The 11,196-nt window shown below is 37.6% G+C and overlaps 1 protein-coding gene across 1 annotated transcript; it reads left to right on the top strand.

Moving 5' to 3' along the window:
• The first annotated feature begins 3,058 nt into the window (after window positions 1-3,058).
• LOC145166521 (uncharacterized) lies at window positions 3,059-6,105 on the top strand. Its single transcript, XM_079085522.1, has 2 exons — window positions 3,059-5,551; window positions 5,698-6,105. The coding sequence occupies exons 1-2, from the start codon at window positions 3,235-3,237 to the stop codon at window positions 5,982-5,984; spliced, it is 2,604 nt and encodes an 867-aa protein (XP_078941648.1). The 5' UTR covers window positions 3,059-3,234; the 3' UTR covers window positions 5,985-6,105.
• Window positions 6,106-11,196: the final 5,091 nt, after the last annotated feature.

The following is an 11,196-nucleotide window of genomic DNA, read 5'->3' as shown; positions in this document are numbered from 1 at the left end:
CCTCAATGGCTCTTGGGCCATTTTTGAGCCTTGAGTCATATTGGGTTTGGGTGTTGCTTTGTTGGGCCAAGTATAGGAAGGGTAAATTAGTCTTTTACCCATTGGTATGATAGAATATGAATCAGACCTTGGATTATGGGAAATTATCTTAATTATTAATTAAGGATAATTTGGATGTGTTTAGTGTGAGAAGCCCGGTAGCAGCAGCGTGTGTGATTCGGTTATCTCTAGATTGAGGTGAGCCTCCTCACTGTACCCATAGGTTGAAGGTACCCATGCCAGACCATTAGGATATGTTATATGGTAGCTGTCTTTGTGACTCTCACATTGTATGTTGAGCTAGGCCCATGGTAAGACGGGTTAGGCCCATTTGTATGTTGGGTTGGGCCTATTGAATTGGGAGGGATAGGTCCATTATTATGGGTTGGGCCCAATATGAAGGATAGGCCCAAGGATATGTATGGTATTTGGTATTTTAGGGAATTCACTAGGCTTTGTGCTTATAGTTTTATGGTTATGGTTTCAGGTACCTCTCGTTCGAAAGGGAAGGGCCCGACGTGACTGCACAACATCCCCCAGAGTTTATTCCGCATTGATAATTTTTACTTTGATGTTTAAATACTATTTTTCACTTCAATCGTTTGGGAACACATTTTTGTATAGACTATTGTTTTAAATAAAATGAAAATTTTTCATTGGATTTTTGGGATGTTACATTAATGTTGATGGTTCTCGTAACAGGTCTAAAACATATCTCATTGGAATGGAAAGAGTCAACAACCCGACATCGAATGTGCAAACACATTTAGCCTCGTTACTACAATTCGTATAGTTCTCAATCTTTCCCTCTCTCGTAAGTGGCATGTGCATCAGCTTTATATCAAAAATGCTTTTCTACATATTCACCTTAATGAGACATTTTACATGTACCATCCTTATGGCTTTGCCGATCCCAACATGCCTCACCATGTACGTCATCTTCATAAATGTTTATACGGTATTATTCATGCACATCTGGTTCCAACGCTTCGCCAGTCATGCAACCACTCTTACGTTTCAACACAACAAGACCAACTCCTCTCTACTTGTTTTGAAGAACGGTCTCGATACAACTTACCTTTTGCTATACTTTGATGACATCATTCTTACTGCATCATCACCGAGCCTTCTTCGGTGCATCTTCACCAAACTCGGTCTTGAGTTTGCCATGATGGATCTTGGGCCATTAAATTACTTTTTGGGTATCTCAGTCACACACTCCTCACAAGGCATGTTTCTGTCTCAAAAGAAGTATGCTACTGAAATGCTTCAACGTGCCAAGATGTTACATGTAATCCAAATCATACTTCGGTTGATATGTCCACCAAACTGTTTGCTACCAGCTCTAGAGTTTTGGATCCATCCTTATATCGTAGTCATACGGGGGCACTCCAATATCTCCCGTTTACTAGATCGGATATCTCTTTTGCTATTCAACAAATATGTCTATATACGCACGAACCTAGAGAGCCTCACTTCCAAGCTCTCAAACGCGTACTGGAATACATACGCAAGACTATAGACAACAGGCTTCAGCTCAACTTTTTTTCTTTTACATTTGTTACAACCTGCTCTAATGTTGATTGAGGAGGATATCTCACCACCTGTCGATCTACCTCTGGATACTGTTTTTCTCTTGGTGATAATATGGTATCCCGGTCATCTAAGAGACAACACACAATTTCGCATTCAAGTGCGGAAGCAAAATACTGGGGTCTTGCCAATGCTGTTGCGGAAATAGCTTGGTTGCGTAATATCCTTCGGGAACTTCACCATCCTCTCTGCTCTGCTACCCTTGTCTGCTGCGGCAATATCAACGTCATTTATATGTTTGCAAGCCCGGTTCAGCACCAACGAACCAAACACATTAAGCTTGATATTCACTTTGTTCTAGATAGTCGCAATCGGTCACATTAAAGTGTTGCATGTTTCTTCCCAGTATCAGTATCATGTTCCTTCCTGGTATCATTCTGATATTTTCACCAAAGGCTTGCCGATTCCTCTTTTTTCTGAGTTTCGTCCTAGTTTGAGCATTCGAGAACCTCCCCCTCCTCAAACTGCAGGGGCATATTAGCATGTGTATTATTATGTATTCTGTATTGGCCTTTGTATGTATATTCAGCCCTGTTGTACTATGGCCCATAGAAGGTGATATAAATAGAAACTTACAACATCGACTTAAATTGCAATACCTAAGTCGGGCTTTAGTATATTGGTAACTTGATAGATTAATTACCAAAACTCTTTTACATAACTTATTACTTAGTAATTAACAATAATAGTTGTTTTATATATGTGTTGTTTACCTGTCTGTATCTGTATTTTGATGACTAAAGAAAAACTAAAATATAACACTTGTTCTTTGACTGTGTCTGTTCTGTACTCGTGTCTGAATATGTGTCCTTAGAAAAAAAACAATAAATATTCCTATCCGTATAGATAATACTAAATAAATGGTTGTTGATTTGTTTTTCAAACTTAAATAGACTTTTAAATGAGTGTGCTTTAATAATTTGAATTGTGAAATAATAATTATGGTTACAAATCAATGGTCACTGAAAATTAATGGTGTGGACCCAATTTGCAATTTGTCAAACAAATCCGACAACTTACAGATCCACATTACAGGCTAGGGTGGCTTCGATGGCATTTTTCTATTCTACAAGAATTAATTAGATATACCATTAAATTCCGAAGTAGACAAGACCCTATTTTGCTTTGTCAACGTTCCATCTATTCTTTGCATAACAACTTTAGCCATCAAATGATTAAAATTTTTGTCGAACAGATGCTAAGTAAATAACTTAATTAGTCGTAAGTTTTTATATTGTGAAGTTATATTATGTTTCCGTTGAGCTAATAATAACTGAAACCTGTTTGATTTGAAAACCAACTTTACACAATTTCAGTTTTAATCAACTTTCCTTGTAAAAATAGGGAGAATAAAAAAACAAAAAAAAATGGTCAAGTATAAATTAGGGTGGCACAAACCATCACTTTTCAAAAAACAAAATGGAAAAGCAAATAATATCTTCTTCAAACTTCTTATTTTTCTCTCTAGCTCTAATCATCATTCTCTCCCCCGTACCCAATCTCGCTTCTGCTTCTTTGGAGGAAGCCAATTCTCTTCTTAAATGGAAAGCAAGCCTTCAAATCCCAAACAACTCCTTTCTCTCTTCATGGCTTCCCCTCCCTATGAACTCTGGTGCATCAGTTCAATGTACCTCTTGGTTTGGAGTAGTTTGCAATGCTGAAGGGAGCATTCACAGGTTGAACCTCTCGAGATCTGGCTTAAAGGGTACACTTCATCGATTTTCATTCTCATTGCTACACAATCTTACACATTTAGATCTCAGTGTAAATAACTTCTTTGGCCCCATTCCACTAGAAATCCAACTCCTGTCCAAACTTGTTTATCTTAATATTTCATTCAATACGTTTTCTGGAGTAATCCCACGTGAAATAGGAACCCTCCGCCAGCTAACCGACCTGGACTTAGACAAAAACAATCTAACTGGTTCCGTTCCGAAAGAAATAGGAAACATGGTGTCACTTAAGTTCCTAAGCATCTCTGTAAACAATCTATCTGGCTTAATTCCTTCAACATTGGGTAATTTGACATCTTTGAATACCCTTTTTTTGTTCTACAATCAACTCTATGGTCACATTCCAAATGAACTTGGAAATTTAAAGTCTCTCACTGAGCTCGCGTTGAGCCTAAATCAACTTAGCGGTTCTATTCCTTCATCACTAGCAAACCTCAGCAACCTACAACGTCTGTTCCTCGGTGCTAATACTTTTTCAGGTTCAATTCCACAAGGACTTGGAAGCCTAGACTTGATTAAGCTAGAGTTGGATGACAATCAGTTGTCTGGGAAATTGCCCAAAGATCTGTGCCATGGGGGGATGCTTCAAAAATTGACAGTATCGGGTAATCAACTCACCGGTCCTATTCCAAGAGGCTTATTGAATTGTCCTAGCTTAATAAGAGTTCGTTTTGATCGTAATCAATTCAGTGGAAATATATCAAATAGTTTTGGGTTCTATCCAAACTTAGCTTACCTTGATATCAGTTACAATCATTTTCATGGGGAGCTTTCTAAAAACTGGAGTAAATGCAAGAATTTGACAGTCTTAAATATGGGATACAACAGCATCAGTGGTTGCATACCTCTAGAGTTTGGAAGTGCAACTCAACTACGAAAGCTTAATCTTTCTTCAAATCATTTTATTGGTGAGATCCCAAAAGAGTTGGGGAAGATGACAAGTATGTTGTATATGTCTTTGGCTGATAACCAACTTTCAGGTATTATACCTCCAGAGCTTGGATCACTGCATGATCTCCTTGCTATCGATTTGTCCTCAAATAGATTAAATGGTTCGATACCAAAAAGTATTGATAATTGGACTTATATCTACAACTTAAATCTTAGTAACAACATGCTCAGTGAAAAAATTCCATCTGAGATTGGTAAATTAGTTCAGCTTACGGAACTAGATTTATCTCAGAATTTGCTCAAGGAAGAGATACCATCTGAAGTTCAAAGTTTGCAAAGTTTGCAAAAATTGAATCTTTCTCACAATAGATTATCTGGTTCTATTCCTGATGCTATTAAAAGTTTGCCTCGTGGGACTGATATTGACTTGTCTTACAATGAGCTCTCAGGTCCAGTTCCCACTAACACTAACTTTGTGAATGTGTCTATAGAAGGCAATCCACATTTGTGTGGAAATTTTACAGGACTAAAATTTTGTGCAAGTCAAATCTCGAAGAAGAAAAATGATCCCTTTCATCATCAACTCGTCCTTGTAATTATGCTCCCTCTTATCGGGGCAATTTTACTTGGTTTTTTCATTTGTGGCCTCATTGCTTATCGAAAACGAAAGAGTCATTCTTCCCAGAAACCATTGGACAAAAAAAGTGGTGATTATTTCTTCATAACAAGTTTTGATGGAGGAGTAGCACATGATGACATCTTGAAAGCAACAAATAATTTTGATGAAGCATACTCCATTGGGACCGGAGGATATGGGACTGTGTACAAAGCCGAGATACAACCTAACAATGTGGTAGCTGTCAAGAAACTTCACTCATCATCATCTCAGAATGTTGATCATAATGGTTTCCTTAATGAGATACGAGCATTAACAAACATAAGGCATCGGAACATAGTGAAACTCTATGGATATTGCTCACATACCCGCCACTCATTTTTGATTTATGAATACCTTGAAAAAGGGTGCATTGGATCAATCTTAAGAAGCGATGTCTTAGCAAAAGAATTGGATTGGTTGAAAAGGGTCAATATTGTAAGGGCTATAGCTAATGGTTTGGCTTATATGCATCACGACTGCTCACCTCCTTTAATTCATAGAGACATTTCCATTGGCAACATCCTTCTTGATTCTGATTATGAGGCACATATTTCTGATTTTGGGACGTCCAAGCTTTTAAAGCTAGACTCATCAAACTGGACCGCTATTGCAGGCACCTATGGTTATATCGCGCCAGGTAACATAATCTTGTGATTGTAGCTCTACATCTTCTTTAGTTTCGTAATATATAAATTTGTATATGTGCATATATGTATTTATGTTAGAATCTTGTGGGGTTAATATAATCTTTTTTGTTTTTATTTTATGTTACTTTGGATATAGAGCTTGCTTATACGATGGTTGCAACCGAGAAATGTGATGTGTATAGCTTTGGCATTGTTGCACTTGAAGTTATCATGGGAAAACATCCCGGTGAACTACCAACATTGTCTGCTGATTATCTAGTGTTGGAAAATGTGGGAGACAGTCGGATTCCACTTCCCTCACCACAAGCTGAGAAACAAGTTAAGTTGGTGCTGAGTCTCTCAAGAGCATGTTTGAACTCCAATCCGAACGGAAGACCAACAATGCGCCAAGTTTCAAATCTGTTGATGAAGGATCTGCTTTGAAATGACATTTGTTGTCCAATCGATATAGTGTACTTTCAATGTTCTTTACTTTTCTCAAGTTCTCTATATGCATCATGTCAATATATATATGTATTCATTTGAATGCCTTTTTGTTAAGAAACTTTAGATTTGTTTGTAATAGATAAACAGATAAGTCAATGGGCTGAGATTGCTGTACTTCTAAAAGTCACTACTGAAACCAAGGACAAGGCCATACACAAATCCCCAAAATAAGAAATTATGTTAAGTATGTTGTTATACTTATATCGGTTTGCCCATTGGGAAATTTTGTGAGACACTTGGTATGATAAGATGAGAGGTGTCTTTACAAAGATGGCAAATTTTAAATATTAAGAAAAAAATTCAAATATTAAAGCAATTTAAACGTACAGCCTGGAACCTTTTTGGCTCCCCTCTCCATGTCTCCGATCCTAGCATGCATTTGAGCTGTTGAGTTCCAATTAACCTTTACACTTGGTATTATAACGAACTAAATCCTTCAAACAAAACATACACGATTTCAATTATTGGTACGCATTTCACTTTGGTTTGAAATATGACTAGAACTATAATTAAGAGATTATGTGGATGAGTTTGGTATAACATGGATATAACATTGATTTCAATTTCTTACTGGTTTTATGTCTCATCCCCCTTTCATTTCATTTCAATATGATATGGCATAACATATATGGATGTAATGCTAAATGATTTTATCATTTTTATGTATCACAAAAAAGTCACATATTGCAAAGGTTAGGCAGCCAACATATATGGATGTAATGTTAACTCGATCTTATTTCACCTATGTAATTGGTACAGAAATCAAACAGTGACATTGAGAGGGAAAGAAGAGTAGAGATATAGAAATTAGAATCGGTTTTCTCAATCGTCGCTCAAATTCCCGCCGTTTTGCAATTAATTCTTCGCTCCAACATGACTCTGATACCATGTGACTAATCTGATTTCTGGGAATAATATATTCTCTTTGATTAAGAGGTTGAAGCCTCTATTTTTGTACAAACTACTTACCAAACAAGGGAACTAGATAAAGGTACATCAAGAGTCAAAGTAACCCTATCATGGGCGGAGACAGTACCGGGGCTGCCGGATGTCTCGGCCCCCCTCCCCCCCCCCCCCCCCCAATCCCATCTCCTTTAATGTTAAATAAACTTAGTTCGGCCTAATTATAAGCCGATTTCCTCCAAAACTGATGAGTCGTATAAAGGATAAGGCATTGAAAGTTTAAAACCCCACGCTTTTCAATTTCTTTTAATTACGATACCATTTAAACTTTTAAAAGTCGTAGGCGGTGGCCATTTAACAACAACTCCAATTTTTATGTTTTTGGTTTATGCAAAATTCCTAAGTTTATTTATCAATGACATAGAAGAAGCTAGTTTTAACTTTTTGTAATCTATAAATTAATAATAATTTTATTAGGAGTAATTTGGTCTTGTATAATTAAAAAGATAAATCAGAAGCAACTAAAGAGCCATTAGTTTTTTTTTTTTCCAAACAAAAAGATAACTTTTATTATCCACATAGCATCTTGTTAGTGATAATAATAGGAAAGATGATATACGCCTACAACCTAAAAGAAGAGTAATGTTGAAGAACCAATTAATGTCAACCTAAAAAATATGATATGTTAAATTTAAGAGGTAAAATTTGAATATATAATTCGTGATCATGGAGAAAGGTTTTCGATCTTATTACGATGTATGCCCCCCTTATTATAAAATCTTGGCTCCGCCCCTGAACCCTATGCTACAAAATATATTGTATTATGTGTGTACAATTTTGTGGTTAGAGATCAGAATTCACAAATATTGAGACCGTTACGGTATTTATTTCCTTTAAAAAAAATTCTAAAACTCTATGAAATCACAACACTGCACAAGGAACAAAACATACAACTAATGTGGCATCAAACTCAAAAAAAAATATCAATTTCTTTTTTTAGATCAAGCATATCCAAATGAACCTAAATGGAGATATGAGAGTCGATAGTAAAAGAAAACAAACAATACAGACCTTTTAATTGATATCCATTTAAACCATGATCAGCACTTAACCCGCTCAGCTTCTACCAAGGAAATGATTCACACTGATGAAGAATCACCAATATGTTTAAATTGATACATTTTCCTCGATTTTAATGGATTTAAGTGATTTAGTATCAATTTCTTACAGGGGAAGGAAGAAGGATGGCTGTGGGCGGGGGAATGGGACATGAAGGAGAAAGCTGCAAGCTATGAAAATGGACAAGGAGAATTGCTGATAGTCAACGATGAGAATCCTCACATTTGACAAAGTTTTCCCGAATGTTGTAGGGTTAAAAAATACCGTTTAAAAACCGGATCCGTTGCTGTGTTTTATGAGCAAGTATAAACCTTTTTTCATACCCATTCGGAAAAACCTTAATTCAATTACAGGATTTGTCATGTTTTTGGTTTATCCCAGGTAACACAAAACACATAGCTACTGAGTATATATAATATTCTTGATTTCTTGATTTCTCTTCTTAGAGTTATACAAAACATTGGGGATATTAGCTTCTTTGCAGCATACAATTTTCAAGAGAGTTACTCGGTGTTGGAGGACGTTTAAGTATGCGTGTCCAGTAAGCATAGTATATCATATGGAGTTTGGCTAAGATGAAAATGTCACCAACATGAATTATCTGACGCTAAATTTTTATTGACATATTTCCCCAATGCTCTCCATGATTACCTCTGAGCATGTTAATCGGAACACTTGGTGTAGGCAGCGCACCACTGAAATTCAACCCAAAATGGCAATCCAACGTCGTTGTTTCAACTTGATTGACAAAAATCACCGACAAAATAACGACAATTCCTTGATCCTCCGCCATTACCAGCAACGCAACTACGCAAGAAATAGAATACAGAACTCACAAGAAAAAGCGGTGTAAAAGGAAAATCAATAACACCAGTTAACAGGCTGAGAAAACCTCTTTTATATGTGTTAGAAACATACCCCACATCATCTCATCATAACCAAGAGCGTCGTAGAGGAGCATACCCCTTTGCAGAATCGCCAGATGCGCTTGAAGGGGATATACAAATTACAAATTATACATGCGCCCTAGCCATAAAAAAGGCCCAAGTCGGATTCCATATTCAAGTTCGACACATATTCTTGCAATTGGCTCTAATAGTATGTCGGGGTACTTAGTTAGTGGTGTACCACCCTAACAGCCCCTAACTTTGGCACCGGGACACACCCCCAGATTATGATGGAATCAACCCCTGCAGCAAAACAGAAAACAACAGAGTACACAAGAGGAAGAACAGGGGAAGCTTTTGGGACAATTTTCTCGTTTTATTTTCAGGTGCTCGAAACTCAAAATGAAAAGAACGAACTACATAAAGCAAAGAAATCCCTAAAAGATAGCAACAAACTATCCATGATCTACTTCTACTAAAAAAACGGAATTGATGGCCTACATGGCCTTTTACTTATTCAAACATAAAAATTGACTAAAATGCCCCTGAAGAGAGTCTGCGTCTTTTGAACACATTTGGATTAAATCCAACATAGTCTCCCTTAATCCAAAGTGTTCAGGTCATGCCATTGCTTTGAACTTCAACTAGTTACCTTTTGTACTCCCAGCAGATCTCTCATCTCCAAAAATTGAGTCTTCCCCATTGACATAGTAAAGATGTCGGCTCTCTGTTTCTTGCTGCACACATGCTGGACAACAATGTCATTTTCCTCCACACGTTCACGAATGAAATGGTATCTCGTATCAATATGTTTGCTTCTCCCGTGGAATACATGATTTTTTGCCAAGTCCAAAGCAGACTTGTTGTCAATGTACAACACAGGTGCCTTGATCTTGGAGTTAGTTACTTCACTTAGGAGTCGTCTGATCCAAATTGCTTGGCATGTTGCTGAGGTGGCTGCCATGAATTCTGCTTCACAGGATGAAAGGGCTACACAACGCTGCTTTAATGATCCCCATGCGACCAAATTCTCATTCATATAAAATACCATTCCACTCGTGCTTCTTCTATCATTCACATCTCTTGCTAAGTCGCTATCGGTGTATCCGGTGACAACACTTTCTCTATTACCCTTGCCATAGACCAGACCATAGTCTGTGGTCCCTTTCACATACCTCAAGATGTGTTTCACTACTTTCATATGTTGAACTATGGGTCTCTCCATGAATCTACCTACCAACCCAACAGCATAACTGATGTCGGGTCGGGTATGGGTCAGGTATCGCAGTGCACCAACCACACTCCTATACTCCGTGGCATTAACCTGTACTCCATCCTCATCCTTGGTTAGTTCCAATTTAGGTTCCATTCTGTACTTACAAGGATTGCACTCCTCCATTCCAGTCTTAGATAGTATTTTCTTGGCATATGATGTTTGCTTCAGGGTGATTGTTCCTTCATGCTGATGGACTTCAATTCCAAGATAATATGAGAGTTTTCCCAGATCGCTCATCTCAAATTCCCTATTCATCTGTTCTTTGAAGTGTGTTATCTCATTGTTACAGTCACATGTAACTATGAGGTCGTCTACATACACACCCACAATCAGTGTTTTTCCCTTTGTGTTCCTTGTATATAGAGCATACTCTTGCAAGCATCTTTTGAACCCAATTTTCTTGAGATACTTATCGAGTCTTGAATTCCAAGCTCTTGGTGCTTGTCGAAGTCCGTATAACGCCTTGGTTAACTTGTACACCTTGTTTGGTTGATCATGATTCACAAAGCCCTCCGGTTGTGTCACATAAACTTCCTGTTCCAGCTCACCATTTAGGAATGCAGATTTGACATCGAGGTGGTGCACAACCCATCCGTTATTACCTGAAAGTGCAAGTAAAATACAGATAGTTTCCATTCGAGCCACCGGAGCAAATACCTCATCGAAGTCTACGCCTTCTTTCGGACATATCCCTTCGCCACTAAACGAGATTTATGCTTCAATACCTTTCCACTCGGATCCTTTTTCACCTTGTAGACCCATTTTAGCCCGATTGCTTTTCGTCCCAGTGGTAGATCTACAGGAGTCCGTGTTTTGTTCTTTACAATTGCATCCAGTTCGCATTTCATTGCACTATTCCATTCATTATATTTGCTAGCTGTAGCATATGTGGCTGGTTCTTCACAATCATTCAACAGCAGAATCTGTTCACATTCATCATACAGATCAGTTAGAAGTTTGTACC

Source organism: Lactuca virosa, chromosome 3, assembly GCF_052849685.1.
Source record: "Lactuca virosa cultivar CGN04683 chromosome 3, Lactuca_virosa_CGN04683_v6, whole genome shotgun sequence".
NCBI classification, from domain to species: domain Eukaryota; kingdom Viridiplantae; phylum Streptophyta; class Magnoliopsida; order Asterales; family Asteraceae; genus Lactuca; species Lactuca virosa.
The sequence above is the reverse complement of the archived record's forward strand: the minus strand, read 5'-3'. Positions and strand labels throughout refer to the sequence as shown.

Excerpts from the sequence above, each read along its gene's own strand:
- LOC145166521 (XM_079085522.1), top strand. The coding sequence starts at position 3,235 with ATGAACTCTGGTGCATCAGTTCAATGTACCTCTTGGTTTGGAGTAGTT. Across the intron at positions 5,552-5,697 it reads CTATGGTTATATCGCGCCAG|AGCTTGCTTATACGATGGTT; the intron begins GTAACATAATCT and ends CTTTGGATATAG.